We start from the raw sequence: 25,702 nt of genomic DNA on the forward strand, positions 1-25,702 counted from the left end.
TAAGATCTTAAAGTCTTTTATTCTTTATAACAAATCACAGTCAACAGTTAAATTAGCGCAGCCTGAGGAGTATAACCCACATTATAACCCCAGCCCCTCCCTAGTACTCCAGTTGCTTTATGGATAAAACAGCTGCATAGGAAGCCACTCCCCCTACTGGCAAAAAGAGGAGTTCTCTAGCTGTGCCAGCAGGAGAGACCACTCTGACATGACAAGAAGCAGGTTTTTCCTTCTTACCACCAGCAGTAGAATAAACGTACAAATTAAAAAGAAACAGGTTGTCACTGCTACAGTTCTGTTTAATTGACAGGGGCGTTCCCCTTTTTAAATGATTACAGCCAATGCTTAAGAAATATCGCTGTGAGCAAAGTGTTTTCACCAGTTTCATTTCAGATGTACCACATTTCAATGGGAATTTGGGGGTTCAGGAGTTAAGGATGGTCAATTCCAAACCATAGGACACTCAATGTTAAGCTAACGAAGAAAAAGAAATAAAAATTAAAGGGAGAAAAAAAAGTAAGTTGTCCAACGAAGGTCACCTCACAAGAACAATTCAATGTGGTGAAGACATGCCCACACAGCATTACACAAAATCATCCTCATCTTTCATAAAATAACAAAAAGAATCATTAAGTGCATCCCCACTTAAATTTCTCTCAACTTCAACTTTAAGACTAAACAAAGGTTTATTAAAAAAAAACAAAAAAAGAACAAGCTGAAGCAGGACAGTCTTACAATAGTGCTTGTGCGCACACATACATGTTTACACTACCCACAATGCCTATAGGAGGCATGACTGCAGGAAGCCAAGTCCAGGAGCTTCTGAGGAAGATGTGGAATCGAGACTGGATGACACCATGCCAGACACACACACACGCGCAATCACCCACTCAAGGGTACAAATAAAACCACCTGCAGGAGAAATTGAAAAATCCTACACAGACAGGAGTTGGGGGGGAGGGAACAACAAAGAAATTAATCTTTCCTCAGTTTAAGGTCAAAGCGGTTCACCGCAGCGAGGGGGTAAAAAACAAAAAGCAAATCTTGGTGGGTGGTTATCAACCAAACAGGATGACATGGCAGGAGCTTGCAGTCCAACAGTGAGGCCGAGAGCCATGACTCACACACACACAGGGCTACAAGAGGAAAATGATAAGAGAGCCAGGGGGAGGGGGGGGGTGGAGAGGCTTCACCTCCCACAACATTCTACTCAAACTGACCCACCCCGCAATCCAGGAGCGAGCCACAATCATGGTCTCTGGTCTTCAGTTCATCCTCACCCCCTCACACACACGCGCACACACACACACACACAGATCGACACTTCTGCCTCACTGTCACACACACACACACACTCTCTCCGTCGCCCATCAGTGCTGGCTCTCCACGGAGGCGGAGCGCGAGCGGGGCGTGCGGGACCTGGAGCGAGAGCGGGAGCGGGACTCCTTGCGCTCGGGGACGGGCGTGACGGAGCGGGAGCGAGACCGGGAGCGGGACACGGAGCGGGGCGGCGCGTCGTTGCGGCTGACGGACGGCTTCTTGTCCGGGGAGCGGCTGGCGGAGCGGGAGCGGCTGCGCGAGCGGTTGGAGCGGGAGCGGTTCCTGCTGCGGCTGCGGCTCGGGGACTTGGAGCGGGAGCGGGGCGAGCGAGAGCGGGAGTAGCTGCGGGACCTAGAGCTGCTCCGGCTACGACTGCAAAAGAAGGAAAGAAAGAAAAGCAGAGAAAAAGAGAGAGAAAGGGCCAGTTAGTCAAACATTGTACTCCAACCTTTATTGCATACAGTTTAGTATGCACTACATATGAAATATTTTGGCTATTAAATACTAAATAGCGCACAGGCACAAGGGAGGCTACACTCAAACGATCAGGGTCAACTCAACTCCAAAGGGACATGACATTAGAGAAGACAACAATGGAACACAAACACCAAACTGCCTACAAAGCAAAAGGCAAGAAGGGGGCTGGGCAACACTCACTTCCTCTTGCGGTCCTCGTAGAGCTTGAGTTTGCGTCCGTTCAACTCTGTTCCATTCAGTTTGTCAAGGGCATTCTTCATATCGCTGTGAGAGGCAAACTCAACCACACTACAAAGAGAAAAAAAGAAAAAAACAACATTAGCACAACAGATTTAGAGATCATCTCGGGTCTGCCCTGACATTTAAATGGCATGTCATGGCCACCATGCAAAAAAATGGCCACCACAGATTTGAAATGTTGCAAAATTCAAAGGAAATTGCTTGAGGATGCAAGGTCATCAACTAGTGTTGAACCATCAAAACCCTTGACTAGGCACAAAGAGAATGAGCTCTAAAAACTCATTCAAGTTCATGTAGACATTTAAGTTAAAATGGATGCTTACCCTTCGTTCTGTTTGGGTCTGTGAGCGTCCACAAACGTCACCTCCCCGACTTTTCTCATCACATCTTTCAGGTCCTGCGATGAGGCGCAAAACAAAGTCAGTGACGACTCGCAACACACACACGTGCATACACAGTATACGCAGGCAAGCAGGCAAGACACACATGTACACAAGTCACAAACATGTACGATGACATTTACTAATGCATTCCCCCATTGTGCAACAATAATCCGTGCTCATGTAGGAAAAACCTCGCCAGCGTCTGGGACAAAATCTACTGCTCCTCTTCAAAAAGAGGATAGCACACTTATATTGTAGAAATTGAAACGAAGGCAGCAAATTGGTTCCTTTATGTGGGTGCGTGGTGTTCATTGCAGATGGACATCCATAGTGGGTTTGTGGTGAAATGGCTTGTCTACACTACAACTACGTCTAGATTTTTAAAGTTGTTTTCTACTGAGGGTGTTCTAGATAAATGGACACTTTACAAAACAAAAAAAAAAAAAAAAGGGAAAAAAAGAATTTGCACACACTTTGGTTACAAGGCGTGTTTTTGTTTTGCTTTAAATATGGTTCACATGAACATGATCCTCATTTAAATATAGTACATTTCATAGGAAAAACACCCTCAAAACTGAATCCCATTCTCCCCTTTGTGCCCTGGCTACCCTGGCCACCCTTTTAAACACCAAACCCCTTCACATGAGCGCAGTGCTACTTACCGTGTCCAAACCACAGGAGACATTAGCAAAGAGCCACTTGTCCAATTAGCAAATGGGGAGCGAACCAACGCAGTGTTAAGCCCTTGAGAAACGACCACAGCCATCCGGGCCTCCATAAGTAAGGAACCACCAGAGAGAGCAAGTAGTAGTAGTAGTAGTAGTAGTGGGGGGGGCACCGGGGGCAGGTGCAGCGGGGTTGTGAGCCCACGCCTGCTTCACTGCCCCCCTGCCCAGGCTTCGTCAGCACCAGATACAAGACCCAAACGGAAGAGTGCGCTGAGAGTGGGGGGGAGGGAAGCGTGCTGGACTCAAGTAGGGGGAGTACAGCGGATACAGCAGTTGGAGTCGCCAGCCTGCGGACCCTCCTCTAAGGCTATCCTGTGCTACTGTAGGGGGAGGCCCCGCCGAGACCCACTCTAGACCAGCGGCAACCGCGGGCGAGGCACCATAGGGGCACTATTGAGAACAACCAGCAGAGGACTATGCCCACCAGACCCCTCCTCTCCCTGGGGGCAGTGCATGCCACTCCGTTATTAAGAACCAGACAAGAGCAGCTGTTCAAAAAGAAAAGGTTTCAAAAAAATGTACTTGATTAGATAAAACCATTCAGCATTAAGACTTAATTTGCTTTTTTCTTTTCTGCCTTTTTTTTTTAAACTAGGATGTTTCTAGGAATTTGTTCTCCTTTTTTTTGAATGATACAAGTACAAAGGTGGGTGAAGGTGAAGTTTAGTAAACATTACTGGGTTCACTGTAATGACAAGAAATGGCAAGGGGCGGAATTACCATAGTTTGTGGATAGCATTGCAATGAACCACAGCACTTTTACCTTCACCTAATCCATAACTAGAAAAAAGGGAGTCAACTTGTACAGATCACTAAAGGTGTTCATGTGTCATAATGAAAAGTAGCAAGCAAAGGGGCAATTCTCCAAAGACAACCTGAGGACAACATTCCGCTCACCTGCCAACTGATCCGAGACGAGAGGTTCTCCACGACGATGCGGTGCTCAGTGCGAACAGGTGGACCATACCTGTAACCAAGCAGTCAACATCACTTTAACAGGGGCACCCAGATACAAGCATCAAAGTAAGTAACATATTCTAAAAGACAATCATACTATTAAACAGATACCGTACCTAGAACCTCCACTACGAGACTGGCGATAGCCACCTCCAAAGCGAGGGGAGAACCGTCCGCTGCCACCACCACCACCACCGCCGCCGCCGCCACCACCACCCATTCCAGGACCACCTCCTCTTCCTCTACGAGACCGGGCATGCTCAATGGTGACCCTGTAAACAAAAAGTCCAGTCATACTCTTGTCTCGGACCCCTCACCAATCTGGCTTTTATTTACACAGCTCAACTATTAAATAGAAAGGTGGTTTGTACCTCTCGCTGCACAGCTCCTTGCCATTCAGCTCATAAACCGCATCATCTGCATCCCTGTGGTCATCGAATTCCTACAAAAAATGCAAACCGGATTAACTTACTTTGAACAGTCAATGGTAGGCTACAGAAAAAGAACCCGAGGTTAAAATATATAATTTACTTACCACAAATCCAAATCCATTCTTCAGATTGATCTCTCGTATCCTGCCATACCCTTTGAAAAACTTCTCCACGTCTCTTTCACGGGCGTGAGGGCTCAGGCGACCAATGAACACTCGACATCCACTCATGGTTACAAGTTCCTGAATACGGCAAAAGTGATCAATAAGTTGTCAATTTCAGAACAGAATGTGCCGTCTCTCCACTTGGAAAGAATGCTGAAGTTTAGGTTAGGCAAGAAAGCAGTAAAATTTTGGATAAGTTTAAAGAACACAACAAAAAGTTGTGTGGTGGTTTCGAGTGGCCAAAACAAAGCAAAACCTTTGACCACTGCTCGTGTTTGTTATTAACCACTAACTTCGACGAAACTGGCAAAGCTGGCCGATAAGCCATTAGAAGCTAGCAGCTATAGCCGTTAAAGAGACCATCTTGCTGGCTAGCTCGCTAACGTTAGCAGTAAGCTAGTAAGCACTAGCTAGTAAGCCATGCTAGCAGGAAGTGGTAATCGGACTTTGTATCGAAATTGACCCGAAACCTTTCCCCTTCTACATTGCAACGCTTTACGAGTAAGTGAGAGTGGATTCATAATGTGAAAACCCAACCCGAGGACAAGTTTTCACGCGAACATCAAGTGCCTAGCAACTTGGGTTAGGTAGCATAGCGATAGCAAGATCAGCACACAAGTTACACGGGGATACGTTAGTAAACGTTAGCAATTTTACAAACACTCGTCATAACACTACTATATGGCATGCTAATTGAAATCATTCAACATTTGATGCACATCCTTCGAAGCTCGATTGTGAGAATAACTGCGAGTTGTTTTAGTCGGCCTTTCGTCAGGAAAGAACCGCTAGCTAATAGCTAGCTAGTCATGGTTGAAAGCCTGTTAAAAACGTGTTAGCTCGCCAGCTGTCCAGGCTTCGGTGGTATTAAGTTACCTACATCGGATGTTTTTCCCCTATATAATCTAGATTTACGATCACCTCCTTTGTATACACAAACATTGTCTGCACTAGTACTACGCTATATATGAGTAATAACATGAAAACAGAATCATGGAAGTTTAGGGCCACGATGTCACTCACCTTGCTGCTCGCTCGTAAAGACAAAATGGCGTTTCTCTGCAACTCTGGCAAACAGGAAATGTTAAGCGAGCGCTCGTAGCCTACCTCCTTATGTAGGGGGGTTGAGGGCGTGTTCTCAACTTCTCAGATATTTGACTAAACTCCTTGTCCTTGAATGATGTTTTCATTGTCTAGAAATTCTACTAAGCGAAGGTCTACTGTGTATAACCAAATATGCCCATGCCAGTGGGCCTTATGGCTGGCCCTTATGAGAGAGACCCTTTGAAGTATTTTGGGACAAAATATTATAGGCCTAGTAGGTAGGCTACAGACAGTGTGCACACGTAGGATAAGTAGCCTATTTCAGAGCAAAGAATAGGCTACTAGCCTAACAAAGAATTACTACAGAAATCTTAGAGTAGGCCTACAGAGATCTTTAGGGTAGTTATGTTTAGTAGGGGGGGTTGTGAGATTGGCACACCTTAAGCAAATGAAGCTAAAGACCCACTGAAAATCAAACATTTTCTGTCTCTCATTGGTTGTGTGTAACCTATTTTGTAAGAGTTCACCCCATCATTCCATTATTCTATGTGTAGTAGCTTAGCCTAGGCTGGTGTGAAATTACAACTGATTATTAAAAATATGACAAAGCGACTGATAAAAATTCTAATTATTTATTCTTCAACCATTCTTAAAATGTGTGGCATCAACAGTTCAGAAAAGGAAATACCAAGGTTGAAACTGACTCAGTAGCCTACCGTAAAAAAAAAACACACACTGGTAGTTATAACTGCCTCATCAGAAACTGCCAAAAGATTTTTTTTCTGAGGTGAAGTCAGGACACCTTTCAAACATCATTCCAAAATAATGAAATAAAGTCCGGAGATAAACAGGTCAAATAAGAGGCCTTATACCATGATTTCATGGTGCTGCATGTCTAAAGGGAAACTTGAAGGAGGAATGAGTAGAAATATGAAAGTGTTCTATAAATATTTTGTGCCGTTCTCATTGTTATGGAGCCTGCCCTGAACACCTGTGGCACACCACTGAAAACCATGTGACTGTACTCTGAGGACCTGAGAGGGGGGCTGGGTGTAGAGCCCTGGAGAAATACCACACACACACACACACACACACACACACACACACACACACACACACACACAAACATACATTGTGGGTTCGGAAATTAAAAACAGCCTCATAAGAAATGGAGATGGAAAGAGCATGTATATGCACCTACATTAGCAGCACTGCCACATGGACAGAGTGAAACTGTAACACAAACATAAAGGAAAAGGGAATGATTGAATTTGTTTTTCACATGATTATCTTCACGAAACCCCTCTTTGAAACACTTAAGCATGGACTACTCAGAGGTGTGAGACATATTAGTGGGAGCACAATACATTTTGTTTCAGTCCCAACCCAAAACTTTAACTGGAGATCACACACAGAAAAACAGCCATTGGCAAACCCAAGACTTGTAGGTTGCCTGACGACCCTGTTGCCCAACCCCCACCACCATCACCTCAGAGATCTCATGAGCAGGAATGGGCAGCAGGCAAACTGAGTGGCCATTAATGTGGGAGCCATGAATTTAGCTCGTCCACTTCACACAGCCTTTTTTTGTGGAATACTTCACAGTAGAAACCCCCCTCCCAGTTTCACCATCCTGTTCCACTCCCTATCCTCCAATCTCCCTTCCCCCGTCAATCAGAAGCACAACAACTCCAATCATTGTTCAGATGGGGCATTTGAATACAGACAGGCAACTGTTCATCTGTGAGCCTGTGAATTAACAACTGAGAGGTTTTATGGCGGACTGTCTACAGAAAGAACGCAATGTACGCATGTCAATGTATGTGTTAGTGTGTGGGAGCAGGCATGTGTATGCAAGACTGTATGTGTGTGTGTGTGTGTCCTCCTGTCAAGACTAAAATACCAATCCCATATACAGTAAGTTAAATACTCATTAGTACAACTCAGCCAACCATCTGCCTATTGGAAACAATGCTGTTCTACAACAAAGAAAAAAATCCTGAATTTGACCTTAAAATAAGACAAACAGACAAGTGACAGATGACAATAAAAAGCAACAGAAACTTGAAACATGAGACAAAATTGTTCCCAACGGTTATGCTGTTTGTTGATATTTTCTGGTTGGTGGACATGTTTTTGAGGACATCTGCAGAATATGATCCTTTCCACTTGGCACATTGTTTGTTTTCCGTGAACTTCTGATTGACCAGTGCAGTGCGGAACCAACTCCGTGGCCTGCAAGCCTGCATTTGCCGACTGTGACACTAGCGACAACTAAGAAAAGTTCATTGGTAAATCTGAGTCCCGTCTCAGGTAGACACCTACTCTACGAAGGGACAACTGAGCTCTTGATGCAGGAGCAGAGAGACAGCAGGCTAGTTTATCATTTTAATCTAAGATGAGGGAAGCATACAAAAAACAGATTGGCATTGGTCAGTCTCCGCTGTCCATTCTTTTAAAAAGAGCAGGGATCTTCTTGTCCCGTAAAAGAGGAACAGTTTAAAAAAATGGCTTGGCAAAAGGCTAGTTCCTCTGAAAGGGTGAAAAAAGGAAATAGATTCTAAGAACGGAGAGTCTGTAGCTGAAGAGATAAACTGGGCATCATCTGTAATCCATGGTGGCTCTGTTGTCAGAGTAGGATCACTCCTCTCTTTCTCGCTTCCTCCCTCTCCATCTCTCTCTCTCTATATATCTCGGTTTCATTCTCTCCATTGATCTTTGGAGAGAGGTGAGGTTAGTTGGTCATCCAAGCCTGCAGGTGGGGCCGCAACTAGCCCCCAAAGGGAAACAGCAGGGTTCAGTGCTTTAGCTATGCGACACAACACAATATGGCCCACCCCAATGTCAGACCCGGGTGTGACGGCAGCTGTGGGAGGCCCCAGAGGCACCTCCTGAGGCCCCGGTGGCCGAGGGAGAGTCCTCGTCACTGGACTCGGCCTGCTCGTCCTTGTGGAGGCCCAGGCTGATGTGGCTCTGGAGGGCGGCCGGCGTCAGCCACTCCTTCGGCAGGCAGCTCTGGAGGAAGGGGATGCAGGAGCTGAAGTAAGCCAGCCGGTTCACCCAGCGAGGGATCTCCCGACCACACAGCAACTGGAAAACGCACGCACACACACACACACACACACACAAAGTTTTAATCATTACTCTCATTGTTCAATCACTACTGTCATTGTATTGCAGATGTTCCCACAGTGCATGTATTGATAACTGCACTCTGTTTTATTGACTGCAGTAGAAATTACATAGTGTTATAATTAACATGTGACCAATGGTTTACTGACTGCAATAAAAGCATGGTGTTACTGATTAGCTTGTGACCAATGGTAAAGAATTGGCATGTCTTCAGTAAGAATGTCATCACTATTGTTTTTAAGTACAGTCATGAATTTAAATTATCTTCAGAAATGTTGCAGTTATCAAATGAGGAGTTGCAAAAGCCTCTCAATGCCACCTCTGTCAAAAATGAGATAACGCTGATGAGCAAATCCACACATATACGTTAATCAAATAATTTTGCCTCAAAGAATGCTGAATACCACTTCCTCAATACCTCTTCCTGTTCTGAAATATTGATTTGTAGGCAAAAACCTATAGGAGCCTGATAAAAAAAAAGGTAATTTAAGTCAAAAGTGATCAGAAGGATTTAGAGGGTTTTGCATTGCATCTGAACTCTTAATACTTGCTTACAAACTTTACTTGGGAAATTGAGACAAAGACTGTCTTCTTTTTACTGTGATACCATTGTCATCTCTGTCACCGGTGGACGGCATTTTGATAAATTACCCTTGAGACAGATTGGATGTAATTACATTATCACTTGTCACATTTAATCTATGATATCACGGCAACACAAGCTTATATATTATGTCATTGTACTGAGAAATCGTAGCAACATAGCTGAGTGCTAAGATTAAGGCTTCTGTAACCATGTTTTGACCATCATTTTGCCGAATTTTCTTTTCAACTGATAAAATCAATGTCAAAGTGTTCTTTTGTCTTAACACCCTTCCATGCTTTATGTTCTGTAGGCCTATCAAAAAAAAGAATGACATGTTACAAAAGGCAATAGAATCCTTCATTTCCTGTTCACATTTATTGGTTTCTTGGCCTCTGCTGAGTCTGGTATGACTTTTCAAGGATTTCAGATGTCTGATCATCAAGGTCTCGCTTTGGAACACCCTGTACTTAACCTCCCCTCCGACCAGAATCCCCCTTGCTATTACAGGGCACCTGGCTTTTGTTTTAATCGCACTGACAAGAACATTTCCCTCCGTGTTTACAAGGTTAGTGTTCTCTCTGTGTTCGGTTCCCTGCACATAAAAACAAAACAGGCCTTCCAATCCAGTCTGTCCATGTTTGCCATGGTGACCTAGCCTGGTAGTAAACCAGACCCTGGAATCTTTCAGATTAAGGGTCTGGCCACAAATAATGAAAGTGGCCCAACTCGAGGGGCGGCACCAAGCATGCATTTGAAAATATCACGGCACACAATTGGATAACACTACGACCAATCTATCTATTAATGCAAGGAACGTCTGTCTGTGTGTCACTCTGTCTGTCTGTTCCACGCATAAGTCTCAAACCACTCATCTGACTGCTATCAAATTTGGTGGGTGTCATCCTGGTGGATGGCACGAGTGTGTGCAGTGCCAAATTTCATGTTATACGAACCAAAAATGCCACATCTGGGAAAAAATGGCACATATGGGCTCTGCACTAGTATTTACTGATTTCAAAAGTTGTCGTCATCAGTTTAGCTCGCCCCTGGCCCGCCTATATCAGATATATCAGGTTTCCCCAGATGGTTGGGGTAAACGTAACGTGCATCACTGCTCATGGCCAGGGTATCTTGCGGACACAATTCAAATTGTGCTCTCGTGAGAACTCTGGATTTCCAGGGTAATGGTGACCTGTGATAACGTGAACAAGGAACAGTGCCAACGCAGGCCTCACCTCTGACAGAGAAGAGGAGAAGTGGTTGCAGTTCTTGTGCATGAGGTGGTAGGCATTGCCTTTAAACTCTTTTCCCAACTCCTCCATGATCTTGTCAATGTCCTCCTCTGTGAAGTCCGTTGTGCCCAGTGCAATCGACTCCCTGTAGGAGACAGGAACCACCAAGCTGAATGTATGACTCTCTCTACCAAAACATTTAATCAAATCTTTACTTTATCTCTGTAATAAGTCATACTTGTTTTTCATATATTCTACATCAAACACTTACTTTAGTTACAAATTGGATAAATGACATGGATAACAGCAGCATAAAAGACAACTGTACAGAATGGATAACAGTACAGCATGTTTGTGTACTGTTACTATTATTATCAATAGATTAACTGGTGTCTTTGTGTGCATGCACGCAGATGAGTGAGAGTATACTGAACCTGTCAGACTGAGAAGTCCTTGATTATATTGAGAGAACACTCCAGTTACAGACACTGTAACCTTGGTCTCAGATCTCTTTCCACAACGCACACCAGACACTGACCTTTCAAATACATCCTCTGACCTTTCTACATTTTGGCAACCTTGAAAGTTCAGATCAGGATTATTTAGTATTTTTCGCCAGAGTGACACTTGTGTGTGTCAGAGGGAATGTCAGAGAGAGAGAGAGAGATATTCTGTATGTGAATGTGTGTGTGTGTGTGTGTGTGTGTGTGTGTGTGTGTGTGTGTGTGTGTGTGCGTGCGTGCGTGCGTGCGTGCGTGCGTGCGTGCGTGCGTGCGTGCATGCGTGTGTGTGTGTGTGTGTGTGTGTGTGAATTACACTCACTTGAATTTGAAAGTCTCTCCAAGCTCAGAGGCATTTCCAGGGGTGATTTCGAAGATTCCACTGAAAGGATATGGATGGCCGCCATATGCAAACTCTGGCCAACAAACAGAGGAATAATAATCAGTTGCACTTACATAAAGTCTTTCTCAATCTCAAAACAATTGACAATATAGCACCTTTTACAATCTCAAGACAATTTATATAGCGCCTTTCTTAATCTCAAGATAGGCATATAAACTTAAAATAAAATCATATCTGTACTAAAGATTGTTTAAATGAACTGAGGGATTAGTCACACAATTCACATATGATACACATATAAACAAAAAGCAACAAATACATAACATGTCGCATACATTTTCTAAAACATTTTAGATAGGAAATTATTGATTAAAAGTTGGACGTTTAATGTGTGTGTTATCGATCTATTTTTGTGTCTTGTGACTAATTCTCCTTCTCTTTTGGCCCCAGTAGCAGGAGTGATGCTATCAAACCTTTGTGTCCCTCCACACTCCCTTTAGTGCGTCATGCCCATGACGTGGGCCGGGCAGCCTGATACTTTTGTAGCATAAATGAGTCTCTCTCTCTCTCTCTCCCCCCCTCTCTCTCACACACACACACACACACACACCCACCCACACACACACACACACACACACACATACACACACATACACACAGACACACAGACACACGCACATGTAGATGCACACACACACACTCATGCACACACACATCCTCATGACAGGGAGACCATTTTTCATCATCAATCTCTCAGCTAATGCTGCAGCCCTGTGTCTGCCAGGAACAAAGTGTATAGAAACCAGACACACACAACCACGCATACACACACTCACACACACAACCACGCATACACACACTCACACACACAACCATACATACACACACTCACACACACAACCAAACATACACACACTCATACACACAACCATACACACACCACTACACATATACACAACACTCACACACACAACCACGCATACACACACTCACACACACAACCACACATAAACACACTCATACACACAACCATACATACACACACTCACACACATAACCACACATACACACACTCATACACACAACCGTACATACACACACCACTACACATATACACACCATTCACACACACAACCACACATACACACCACTCATACACACAACCACACATACATACACACACCGCTCACACACACACCACTCACACACAGAGACCAGACAGACTTCTGTCTTCTACCCCCCCCCCCCCCCCCCACCATAGACGTGTGCGATGACTTGGTGGTGAGCGGTGATTCAACAGTCAGCGCAAGGGAAAGAGGACAGGTTGTGGGGATGAGTCCCCGAGAAACGACACGATCGCGGCGCCCCCAAAAACCCGACCGACCTGACAGACTGACGCTCTCTCACACACACACACACGGCTTTGCGTACAGAGAGACCGTTGCGCCAGATCACGGGCCTACACACGCTCCCTGGGCCAAAAGACAAACCTCTTGACACTGCTGGCACTACGCAGGCATATTCAGACTGAATATGATAAATGAGAAACACTGTTGAGGGCTTAAAGGAAAAACAAAGCATCTTCTGCACAAAGCATCTGTTCATTCATTCATTCATTCAGTGCAACAAAAAGAGAGAAGTTTTGGCAAGAAAAATCTTGGGATTAAAAAAAAAATCTCAAGACAATTTATATAGCCGAAATGGATTTCGGCCTGCTATCACAGTGGCCGGAACTGAGCGGTCCTGTGCGGAACTGAAACATTTGTGCTGACGTCGGGCTAAAAGCACTGCACTGGCACCACGCAGCAGACTTGGACCGGGCCCAAAACCTCCGTTCTGAACGCTGCTTTATTCATGAAGATAGATGGGTCAGGTTGCACTATTCCGCCGGCCCTATAACACCAACTACACACCTTATTGATTGAACCAGAAAACCAGTTCACTTCACTCTATCTTGTTTGCTGTTGCAGTTTAGTTTCGAATCCCACAGCTGTAATAAAATGCTACGAGCACTTACCCCGACAAGCACAACTGTGGTGAAATATTCATAGTCAAGTCTTCCTTGAACATAAGCTAGGTAATTGATGCAAATCCCACTTACTTTACCAACTACACCAGCTATAGCACATTATCAAACAAACAAAAAGAGGTGGAAGAGATGGAGGCTGGAAAGAAGGATGAGGGTTTGTTTCTTACCTCTGCCATAGATCTCAATCCCTGAGTGGAAGACTCCAATCCCCAGAGTGGAGGTGTACTCATTGATCCAGTACTGGAAAAGAGACAGGATGAAAAACAGGGGAAGACTTTATGAGAGAGAAATTACTGGCCAACATAAACACTTCCCAGAGCCATGAAGAAGATTTAGAGAGTTTAAATCTAGAAAAATCACTACTGATCCACACTCTGGCAACTGTGCAGTAATCAACAGAACATTTAGCAAAACATGGACAGTTTGATCAGAAATGCCTTAATTTTAGAATGTGAAATGATCATTGCAAACGCCAAATATGGCATATAAGAACATATGTACAATACATGTAGAGAAATAATCATACCCTCTACTCCAAAACACATGCTCACACACTCACATTCATTGACCACTCCTCCCCACACACATTCAATTTATAGATCTTGTTATTGGCTGAGTGTACACGTGAGAGACTAATAAATCTTGATAAAGGCTGGGTTTCACTGGTTATGCTTATGCTCTGTGTGTGTGTGTGTGTGTGTGTGTGTGTGTGTGTGTGTGCGTGTGTGTGTGTGTGCGTGTGTGTGAATGTGTCCGTAATATAATAGCACTTTTGCTCGTCAGCAGCTCGTCAGCAGCTGATAAATGGAGAAGGCTTTATATTACAAGACAGGATATTGACGCTGTCAGAGTGAGTGTATATCCTGTTTTCTCTGTGTGTGTGTGTGTGAGAGAGAGAGAGAGAGAGAGACAGAGAGAGAGAGTGTGTGTGTGTGTGTGTGTGTGTGTGTGTGTGTGTGTGTGCGTGTGCATATGTAAGCGCAAGCACATTTATATGTTGGATTTAGTGGAAGTTGATAATGGAAATAAAGCCATCAACTTGCCTTCAGACAGATACACATCACAAGCTCTATGTCACTGTAGGATGAAGATGCTGTGTGTCTGTGTATACGTGCGCTTATGCATTTCGTGTATATGTATCACATGGATAACAGCTACACAAGTCTATTGCACCACAAACACAAATCGTATAACAAAAATATATACGATTACGAAACAGTAATATACTTTTTTGATCCCGTGAGGGAAATTCAGTGTCTGCATTTAATCCAATTTAACCGAATTAGTGAACAGACACAGCACTCAGTGAGGTGAATCACACACTAACCCAGAGCAGTGAGCTGCCTGCCAAACCAGCGGTGCTCAGGGAGCAGTGAGGGGTTAGGTGCCTTACTCAAGGGCACTTCAGCCATGGACTGGTCGGGGATCAAACCGGCAACCCTCCAGTTACAAGCTCGAAGCCCTAACCAGTAGGCCACGGCTGCCCTAATAGCACTTTCTGAGGAGCTAAGTAAAATGCACCGTGTTAGATGATGTGTGAGCATTGCAATAAATATATATAATTATTTATTTATCTGTGTGTGTAAATCTGATGAATAACAACTACAAAAGTGTGTCATAGTCTGCAGCACAGACAGAAACCTATATGTTAAAAAAAACAAGAGCAGCTTTTCAGGAGTTGTTGGCAGCTCATTTATTTGAACCAAAACCTCTGAAACCTGAACAGAGGGTCCATGCATCATAGTGGCACTCTGCTTGCCATTTAGAATATGAGAGGGTCAGTATTAGGTTACAGTAAACAAGGGGGGGCATTTATGTTTCTTCTGTAGAAATGGCAATAAGTCACTGTGTTTGTTGGGCGTCAGATCTACTGTAAACCCAAAGACAGTGGTTCTTAGAGACTGCTGCGTTTAGGGTAAAAAGCTCCTTTTTTCTTTCAAACAGACGACAATAGATCCTTCAGTGAGTGAGCCTCATGTTCACATGCAAGCGGAGATGGATATGGAGACCGCTGTAAAAGAACGATTGTTTTACTCTTTTTACATCTGACACTCTCGCAGAGCAACAAATGCTGTCAAGGGCAAACTAAGTATCCCATTACCTTGTGGCTCATCCTTGTTCAATAATCCACTTCATTATGCTACTGAGAGAATCTTATTCTACATTCAACGTATCATCACTGGCCTTTCTACAAGGACGGCCCAATTCTGACACTATTCAGCCACCGTGAGTCCAGCTGTGCGGGGCTTCAACATGAAGCGGCTGATGTTCCTGGACTGTTCCTGAGGTGTTTGAGGAATCAGAATGCTGGCGTACTGGGGAGGGGCTCTCCAGCAGGGACAAAAGCGGCCCCCTCCATGGGAACGGGGCAGGAGGGGACGATAGGGCAGTGCTTGGGTGGAGCCGGTGGCGTTGCCAGGTGCATGCTGGGATTTTGGAGATGGAGGTGTCAGAGAGACTCGTCTCAGTGGGAGCGTACTGCTGATTAAATCAGAAGCGCAGCGGTGATTAATTACAGTCAGAGATGGAGAGGGAAGGAGAGATGGGGCAGAGATGCCTATTGTCAGTTATCTCTCTCATATACAGAGTTCACTGAACGCTTTCAACTCTTCTCATCTTTCTCCCTCTGTCCTTTCTATGAGCTGATCTCTCTCTCTTTCTCTCTCTCTCTCTCCCTTTTCTCATGTCTTCAATTCAATAAGCCTTTAAGACAAAAATCACTTTGTATTGCCATTTCTGATTATACACAGTTATGGAGGGAAGAACAGAACACACTTTCTCTCCCTCTCTCTTTCAGAATACTGAAATAGGCTCTGACAGCACAAAGGAAGTGGGTATGTCTGGTTTTGTGCTTAGAATGTTTCTCTAAAGTGTGTGTGTGTGTGTTTGTGTGTTTTTTTTTTGGGGGGGGGGGGGGGGGTGCTGGTGTGTGTCTGTTATGTTTGTACCCTAGAGGACTTGTAGATATGGAGGGGGAAAAACAAGCACGAGGAAAAAATCAATATGACAGCAGACCAGCCAGGTTTTGCTTTGTAAGCATATGCAGGCAACCAGTGCAGAAAGCATCTATGGCTCCTGTACTCAGTCATCCTGTCTGTCTGCAAGCTATCAGCAGAGATTATGTTTTAAATCTGCACAGTGCACTTGAGACAATAACATTTACATCCGCACACATTCTGCCATCAAAAAGGCATCCATTTTGTCCGAATACGGTGCCACAAAACATATAAGTGCATGATCTCCATGCACACATACACACAGATTGCTCACCACATAGGAAATAAATCTACCTGTGCAAATTTCAAAGCAGAGCAGCTGGGGGGGAGGTCTCAGATAGTGCAAAAGCCATATGGTGTTACACGGGAAACCTTTGGAAGGTGAAGGTTAGGGGTGTTTGGCCAAAAAATAACACACACGCTTCAATGTGTGGCTATGAAGGTCTTGCAGCGTTGTTCTTCAACTAGATTTCTTATATTGGCAAGCATAGAGCTCAGGGGAACACACAGCATAACTTTTTAAGCCTTAAGGTATTATCACAATGCTGTTGAAAGGATTAGGCTTCATATCAACAACAGGTTATTCAACATGAACGCTTCAACTCAGAGATTTTAATCTGATTGTCCAGGGTTTTTCTCAGACGGTCTTATCTTTAACTGAGTGTGAGTGCGTGTCAGTTTGTGTGTATGTGTGTGTGTGTGTGTGTGTGTGTGTGTGTGTGTGTGTATGTGTGTGAGAGAGAGAGAGAGAGATACCAGGACACATACCAGACCTCAGAAACAAAACATCACACTTTAACCCTGGCTCCTCCTACACACACTGCCATTACTCCCCTGGATTCCAATGTAGAAGCGGTCTTTAATCATTAATTTAGCTCTGTGACAAGGTTCCATGGGAAGTTGCCGTTGGAATGACATGTGGAAAAAGGTTGTTCACCATTCCCATCACCTTCGCACACAGTGCTGAACACTGCATTAATGTAAACACTTTATTATAATATATCAAATATTTTTGTGCTAATAGCTTCTTGCCACAGAGACCATAATATTCACCAGGATCCTGACATTCTCAATGACAAAATGGGTTCTTGACAACAGCATCTGTGTTGTCATGGTAAGTTGTACATTTACAGCATCTCTAACGGAAATAACAAAAACTAGAAATTGGTCACAACATGATAGCGAGACTGAGTTTGGGAGTTTAATATGAACATTTCTATATGTATGCATGCATGTGTAACTGTATTTCTGTTGTAATAACAAAATGTGATTTTGCATGATCAGTTTTGAACACCTGTTTAGACTAGCATATTGAGCAGGGGGGGAGGAGTCTATGCTTTTACATTATGACACAAACACATTAAATCTGTCAAAGGAGGCTATATATTTGCCCAACCTCCACTCTCACTCTCTCTCTGACTGACACACACACACGCGCACACGCACACACACGCACACGCACACACACCCCCCTGTCTGGGCCTCCAACTCCTAAGAGAGAAGGTAAAAAGCCACGACAGCAGCTGGTCTCTCATTAAAAATGCAGTACATTACTGGTACTGCTGCTTAATATTCACACACGCACAACACACACACACACACACACACACACACACACACACACACACACACACACACACACACACACACACACACACACACACTCAGCCTCTCGTTGACCCGTGTGGAGCATTAGGCCCCGACCTCATCTTTTGTGTTCTGTAGTGACTGTGATTGTTAAAGCAGTTCTACATTATGTCCCCTCCTGAAGACAACACAAAACCAGCTAATGACTTTCTCTAAAGACGCACGATTTACTAAAGTTGTAATGCATACCTGTAATACTGTTTGCCCCCCTTTGTACACCTTAATAGTTATTCTAAGTATCAAAATTCAACCCCTGATCACAGTAATGTGCTATCACCAAAGATCTTAAGAGTGTAGCGCTCTACTGCTGAGTGCTCCAGCCCTGACACAAAACCTCCAGTGAGTGTCTGGCAGGTGTGGGAGCTCGGGCTGGGTGCAGCTCGGAGGGGTGGGGTGGGGGGTTCTGGTCATCATGACAGCAGATCGTTAGAGTATGTAGGGCACATCTCAGCTGTCAATCATGGCCTAGAGTGGGAGGGTTTCCTGAAAAAGCTGGCTTCTTAAAAGACTACATTAACCTCTGTCAGTCTATATTGCTCTTCTAGGCACACTCACACGCACGCACGCACGCACGCACACACACACACACACTCTTCCTCTTCCAGTAATGTTCTGGCTCATTTGATTCCCCTGTATGAAGCCATGCAGAGAGCCTTCACACACCACCCACAGCCAGGACACATGGTCGACCAATCAGAAGACACAACAGCATGCACAGGTTAAAATTAGATTGTCTCACAATGGGAATGCTCCATGTCATGTTGGAGAAACACAAAAGTTGGCTACCCAAGCATTACCATATATGCAAATCTGCACTAAACGAGCCCTCAAAAGCACCGAAACCTGAGAACCATTTTAAAGCTCAAATTCAAATCTGATCAAATAAACTAGCCTATCATAGCAGATGAGACATTTGGGGAAGGAAAGGGAAGAGATTAAAACCAAAGATACTTTCGTGTCTAAAACACTTAGCTGTAGCTAGTTTACTGCCATCGTAGGAAAGTTAAGAAGTTGTAAGTGGTCCTGCTACTTTTTTTAGGTTCCCAAGTTCCCAAGTTTTATCTGACATAATCTTGCCTGCAGGCAAGTATTTGTACTTGTGTCTCAAATTATTTCAAAATTCACAAATGTTGGGCAGCTATTCTTCAGTAAATTCTTTTTTCTTTGTCGCAAAATATGAGCAGGATTCAACTACATGCATGAGCACGCACACACACACAGACACACACAGTCCGACACACACCCACGGTGTCCAAGCTCAGATTTGATGCTTCACTGCATCCATGCCTCCCAGCATGTCAGTATCTGGGCTCGTCAAAGCACTGTGAATATGGCATGGAAACACACTCTCTCCTCTTCTGTACAGTACACTATTCTATTTCATACCAATACATAGGCCTATCTGACTGACTTGTACCCATTTAGTGTGTGTGTGTGTGTGTGTGTGTGTGTGTGTGTATTGTAGAGCACCAGGTGTTTCAGGTTGTGAAGCGAAGCTATGGTGGCTCAGCTGAGACGCCAACCCCCCACTATTGTGATGAATCTCTAGGGTGTATTTGAAACACACAAACACACACACACACACACACACACACACACACACTACAATAAATCTCAAGGGGTGTATGTGCTTCCTCTATGAGAAACACACACACACACACACACACACACTATAATGAATCTCTCATGGGTGTATGCGTTTCTTTCACACACACACACACACAAACACACGTGTGTGACCTGTTCCTCCTCCTCTGTGTTGCAGTACAAAATTAATCAGTTATTGGAACAGCAGTATGTTTTATAACTGACTGTGTGTGTGTGCCTATGTGTGCGCGCGCACGCTTATATCTGCATACATATTTTTCAGGCCCAGCAAACTGGGTGCAGTCAGTCATGAAAGACTGGCGGTGGGGGTGGCCTAACCGACACCTGTCTGCTTGAATGGGCTGGCATGCTTATAAATCAGGAATGTGTGTGTGTGCATGTGTATGTGTGTGTGTGTGTGTGTGTGTGTGTGTGTGTGTGTGTGTGTGTGTGCGTGTGTGTTAGTAATGAATGTTTAATAATGTTACACTATCACTGCAGTGCCACATTTTTGTGAGATGTCCACTAATACAGCCAACCATGGTCCCACATGGTTGCCTTAACAGTCTTTGAGGAATGAACACACACAACACACACACACACACAGCGAGAGAGAGAGAGAGAGAGAGAAATAGAGGAGAAGGAAAGAGAGTTTGTATTTAATTCCAAGAGAAATCCAACTTGTCAGAGTGACTTTTGGAAGCTGGATTAGCTCCAGCATGTGAGCTCAACTGTGCAATGTCTGACAGTCCCAATGATGCAAAGACCAGCCATGTGACTGCTTTTACACACACACACACACACACACACACACACCAATATGTCGAGAATAAAGTTTTTGGCAGGGCCTCGCTATAAAAAGATCTACCCGGATAGCATAGTATTATAGTGCCTTTTTTGTGTGAAATACAGATAGTACAGACATCTCTAACCAAGTGTCTATGTGTCTCTGTGTGAATCATAGGGACAGCAGAGAATAAATGAGACAAAAAAAATTGTCCAATGTCCCCCGGTCACTGAGGTGCCAAACGAAGGTGATGATGACGAGTCCTGGCTGAGACACCAGCGAAGAATCTATTTCATAGTGACCAAAGTGATCACTCTCTGGAACCACACTGTGACCCAGTGCTTCTTGTTTGTGTGTGTTTATTGATCAGTGATGGTGTCAGAATGCATGTGTTTGTGTGTGTGTGTGTGTGTGCGTGTGCGTGTGCGTGTGCGTGTGCGTGTGCGTGTGTGTGTGTGTGTGTGTCCACTTGTGTTTTATTCCATGACAGAACTAGGTGAAAGAGCATGTTTTTAAAAGTGCATGACAGCAAGACCTTCCTCTATGACTTCATTCATTCAATGATTTCAAGTCGACCACTCCACCACATTAGCAAATACTGTCCAGATATATGAGCCAGCAAAGAGCCGAAGTGGCTCTGATCTGACACAGCATTGACTGATCCAGTCAGCTGCTTTCAGGCACAGATCGGGCTCTAAAGCTGCTTTGAAGAAATGCAGTCTTTCATGTGCCTCAGACTGTGAATGAAATCTTTGGCAGCAAACTACTACATGGGAACCCCATTAATGATGGCAGACTTAATCTTCTGGCTCCTGTGAAACTCAGTGTTTTCTCTTTCTGTGGCAATTACAATTAATAGAGTTTACGTCGTGGCTAGGAGATAAGCATCTATCCTTTATATCAACTTTCAACAAAATGTGAGGTTACATTGTGAGATTTTTCGTCTCCTATCCTTTCATGCAAACTTGACTGACAAATGTTTGCTCCTATTCCTGCAGCAACTCTTCACTTCCTCATAATGTACTGTAGCATACAGTCATGTAGATGATTTTTTTTTTGTAATTAGTGTGAGTGATAGCTACGAGAACACTATTTGAGCAAAGCTCAATTCACTATACCCAAGAAATAAAGAGAGGTGAATAAGCTCGCTAACACACTGGACTGATTGTGTTGTAGGCCAGTGGCTGGTACCATCTCCTGTGAATGACTGCTGTCCTGCCTAGCAGAATATCCAACTCTACAGTATTAAACAAAACAGATCTCTTCAACGTTGACCTCATTGGAGATGACTTTCAAGACTACTAGCTTTTAGGAAAGACACTGTAGGCCTATACTATCAAACTAAATATGATGCCCTCTGTGACATGAGCTGCTATCTAAGAACCTAGCAGACGGTCTCATATTCCCCATGTTGGAAAGGGGGAACAGATCCAGTTCATACTGATTAATCTACTGCTGTTTCTTTCTTTCTTTTTTTTCAGAAATGCCTTAGCTTAAGAGTGGGTTGCATTTCTACAGCTTTGCCATTTTCACCTCGACTAATGTATTTTGGAAACATGGATGTAGAGATGATGGAGGTCATTCAATCGCTGATTTATTATGTGAATAATTACTTCACTGACAGAATAAATAGGATCTGACACACAAGGCTCATCTGAGACCTAAGCTAATAGTCTCCTCAACACTGTCACCAATACTGTGAAGTAAGCATATTTTGCTGTATTATAATTTTATATTCTAAGGAAGTGGAGTGTGAGGGAATTCTATAAAGTAAAGTGAAAAAAAACAGGCTATCCCATTAATGCAAAGATGATAAACACCTTATAAAACTTCTTACCATGTCATACACGTTAAGGATGACCGGTTCATTGGCCATTATTTGCTCCTGAGTGAAAAGGCGAAGCGTCCGGATCCCTCTTCAGCGACGTTCTTTATTGCTCCCGGAATAGCACTAGGGTTAGCAGCAGCACCTTGCACGCACCGAAGGCGTACGCGTACTCCGTTTAATCAAGGCAACGAATGGACATGGTGAAAACACACTGGGCAGTCTCTGACAAACACACCCGCCGCGCTGCTGTCACTTTGTAATGTGTACTGGTGACTTGTTCGTTCTTTCAGTCAAGGTGCCGAGGTCTTCCCACAACACGCATATCCAGGTTCTTCTTTTAAAGGGTTCAAAAGGCGAAGAGGTAGAAAATGGGGAAAGGCAGGCTGGGTTTAGAGAAGCGTTCGCAGGACAGCAGTGGTCATTGGTTTCCTATAGCCGGACAAGAGAATCAGGCACATGTACGGCCTTCTAGCTGATGGCTCAACCACTTAAGACTTAAAACACGAAACGCATTTCAACTTGAACTAAAGGGAATAAAACACCACATAGCCTGCGAACAGTCAAATAGACTCTGGGCTAATCTGAGGCACTGGGAAGAAGCTTGGGTAGATGGAGTTCACCTGCTCCGCTGTTGGATCGCAATGGGCGATTTGCCTGACGATACAACCCCAAAGAATCCGAGCACGCTGTCTTGTCAAAAGGTAGAGCGATGAAAGTGGTCCAGTTAATGCCAGGGTAAGGTTTTGTCCGACATCTGGTGAAGAGCACCGGCGCTTAACTCGGATGCTGATCCGCCTTTTAACACCTAGCCTACTTCCTATAGCCAGCGGGTTGGAGGCTTGATGAGGGATGAGGGAACGAACGGATGGCTAATCTTACCAAATCAAATCATAAGAGTTGTTTTTCACTCCGAGGCCTCCGTCAGTGCCGAAACTCTACTTGGTAAAGGGCAGGCGACGCGAACTCTGAGACGGTCATCGGATCCATGGTCGTGACTTGATGCAGTTGAGTTCGCTGCAGCCATTCGCGACTGGCTGGTGGAGGATACTCATTGTACTGAGTGTAGCAAGGACAGCCAGACCCGGGGATGCGACAGTGAAACACGCTGCTAAAGCCCCACGATTTCGTCGTCTGCCCCGCCGCAACCACCTGCTCGCGCTCGGAGGGGGGGTTACCAACTCGGTCTCGGTCCTCCCAAAACGACACGACTCAAAGACGGGGAACAGATGACATCACCGGAGCCCCGTAGCTTGGCTCTGTGCAGCTAGTTGTCCGCGGATTCTGCATGCGAGAGGGAGAAGGAGAGAGACAGAGAGAGAGGTTTGATTACATCATCAGCATCATTACGCAGCCCCCTATCCATCCTCCATCATAGCACAGTGAACAGCGCGTGGGGGTGGGGATAGTCAACACACAGATGCGCGTGAATGTGAGAGCGAAAAAACTGACGCTCTTGAAAGAACACATACCGACTTAGGTAAAAACCAGGAAACACTGTCGAAATAATCATTATTGCGCCCTGTTGCTTTTTGTGTTGTTTGTCGCTTTGTGCGTTATTTTGTGTTGTTTTTGTTGTGCTATTCTTGTTTTCAATTCTTAGGTCATAGAGAGGTTTAATCTGCCCATATAAAGGCAGGTCATATCAAAGAAATACTGTCACCAGTTGCAGCTGTGCGCATCCACTGCAAGGAGTGCGCTGTCTCTTTGGATAATATCCAATCACATGCTGACGGAGGCTGAGATCCAAGAAATGTTGTACCGCCCACCGCGCTAATAATAGAAGGCACCAGGCAATGTGTGTGATTGTTTTAAAGTGTGTGTGTGTGTGTGTGTGTGTGTGTGTGTGTGTGTGTGTGTGTGCGTGAGAGAGAGAAAGAGAGAGAGGAATACGAAAAAAACAGAGAGTGGTTGAGTTCTCAGAGTCACACATATAGGAAAAAGGCATGGACCCCTAGTGTCACATTTTGCCACGGAAAAGTGCCCGCAGCCAGGAAAACTGAATGGACAGACAAAGTGGGTGGCGAGGGATGAACAGTCTGTGTGTGTGTGTGTGTGTGTGTGTGTGTGTGTGTGTGTGTGTGTGTGTGTGTGTGTGTGTGTGTGTGTGTGTGTGTGTGTGTCTCTGATTGTGTGTGAGAGAGAGCTATCAAAATGATCTTATTTTCAAGAACCATGATGAGTCTCTCTTTAGCTTGTCCCTCCCTTTCCCGCCCTTTCTCAGCTGTGATGATTTGTTATCCAGGCACATTGATGGCAAGGACATTGATTTCCTCGTATGCAGACATACAGTAGTGCAATTCTCCTTATTTCTCCAGCATCCCTTCCAGGCTCCAATTCCAATCAAAGTACACTGAAGCTTATTATGGTCAACTATATAACACAGCAATCCAATGCAGCTTATTAGAGATACCCAAGTGTACCCATAGTGAAAAATGAATGAAAATGATGAAAATTAATTGATGTCCATGGGCTTTCTCCTGGCATCTTTAAACAACTAATGAGCGCAGGCCAACTGATCCTAGAGCAGTTTTTATGTTCTAACACAGACCCGGAGAAATTGTTTTTGTAGTGACGTGACAAGGAGCAGCTTGAGCCTGAAGCTTGCAGAACAATCACAGGTGCAATGCTTGACTAAGAAGCTGAGGTTCAGCTTGGCTATGGAAGAGTACCCCCCCCCCCCCCCACACACACACACACACACACACCACCACCACCACCACTCTGATGCATGCCTCTGCTTTGACATTGGCTCTCTTTCAACCTTCAGATTATTCCCTCATTCCCTCTGCAATAGAGTCAAGCCATCACTGATGGAGTATTGATTTTGAGCAAGATTCAGACTGAATTACTCTCATGTAGGGGTGAGACAAAAATACTTCTCTCCATGACACACTGTACTCGGTTACATAAAAAAAAAAAAAAGTGTTAAAATAAAAAATTAAATTGAAATCCGCACTACATTAAAAAAAAACATGTTTTGGTTGCATCATGTTATGGCTGAATAATGCATCCATAACATCACTAACTGCACCTCTAACAGAGGGCCGCACAGTGGCTGGAAATGGTTTCAGGTGAGTATAAGAACACACAGCTGCTTATCTATTGGTCTATGGATTTACAGTTGGAGTTGTTTATGTTTATATAGTAAGTGGTGAATTGGTTGTGAAAGGGTGTATTATGTTAAACAAAATATATGAAGGAAAATTAAGTCTTTGTACAATAAAAGAAGGGGGATGTGATGTGAGATCTTATTGTGAATGGATGAATATGGAGGAGGTTCACAGAGAGAAC

At 44.3% G+C, this 25,702-nt stretch overlaps 2 protein-coding genes across 2 annotated transcripts; both read right to left on the bottom strand.

Annotated features, from left to right (window-relative positions):
- Positions 1–5,851, bottom strand: srsf5a (serine and arginine rich splicing factor 5a). The gene is made up of 8 exons (XM_062523803.1): positions 5,724–5,851; positions 4,641–4,778; positions 4,477–4,547; positions 4,222–4,377; positions 4,046–4,115; positions 2,361–2,434; positions 1,978–2,085; positions 1–1,692 (listed from the first exon to the last, which is right to left on the bottom strand). The coding sequence occupies exons 2-8, from the start codon at positions 4,764–4,766 to the stop codon at positions 1,371–1,373; spliced, it is 927 nt and encodes a 308-aa protein (XP_062379787.1). The 5' UTR covers positions 4,767–4,778; positions 5,724–5,851; the 3' UTR covers positions 1–1,370.
- Positions 5,852–6,360: 509 nt separating this feature from the next.
- Positions 6,361–23,727, bottom strand: LOC134068215 (deubiquitinase DESI2). Its single transcript, XM_062523804.1, has 5 exons — positions 22,421–23,727; positions 13,734–13,806; positions 11,517–11,610; positions 10,698–10,839; positions 6,361–8,834 (listed from the first exon to the last, which is right to left on the bottom strand). Exons 1-5 carry the CDS (start codon positions 22,457–22,459, stop codon positions 8,589–8,591), a joined length of 594 nt encoding a protein of 197 aa, XP_062379788.1. The 5' UTR covers positions 22,460–23,727; the 3' UTR covers positions 6,361–8,588.
- Between the last annotated feature and the right edge of the window lie 1,975 nt (positions 23,728–25,702).

Source organism: Sardina pilchardus, chromosome 20, assembly GCF_963854185.1.
Source record: "Sardina pilchardus chromosome 20, fSarPil1.1, whole genome shotgun sequence".
Taxonomy (NCBI): domain Eukaryota; kingdom Metazoa; phylum Chordata; class Actinopteri; order Clupeiformes; family Clupeidae; genus Sardina; species Sardina pilchardus.

What these genes read in the sequence shown, in the direction of transcription:
- srsf5a (XM_062523803.1), bottom strand. Translation starts at nt 4,766, where the DNA reads ATGAGTGGATGTCGAGTGTTCATTGGTCGCCTGAGCCCTCACGCCCGT. An exon ending in AAGGAGCTGTGCAGCGAGAG is followed by an intron (nt 4,378 to 4,476) that starts GTACAAACCACC and finishes TTTTGTTTACAG; the next exon opens with GGTCACCATTGAGCATGCCC. An exon ending in CGTCTCGGATCAGTTGGCAG is followed by an intron (nt 2,435 to 4,045) that starts GTGAGCGGAATG and finishes GCCTCATCGCAG; the next exon opens with GACCTGAAAGATGTGATGAG.
- LOC134068215 (XM_062523804.1), bottom strand. Translation starts at nt 22,459, where the DNA reads ATGGCCAATGAACCGGTCATCCTTAACGTGTATGACATG. An exon ending in TCCTTAACGTGTATGACATG is followed by an intron (nt 13,807 to 22,420) that starts GTAAGAAGTTTT and finishes TCTCTTTTCCAG; the next exon opens with TACTGGATCAATGAGTACAC. An exon ending in TCTCCTCTTCTCTGTCAGAG is followed by an intron (nt 8,835 to 10,697) that starts GTGAGGCCTGCG and finishes TGCGTTTTCCAG; the next exon opens with TTGCTGTGTGGTCGGGAGAT.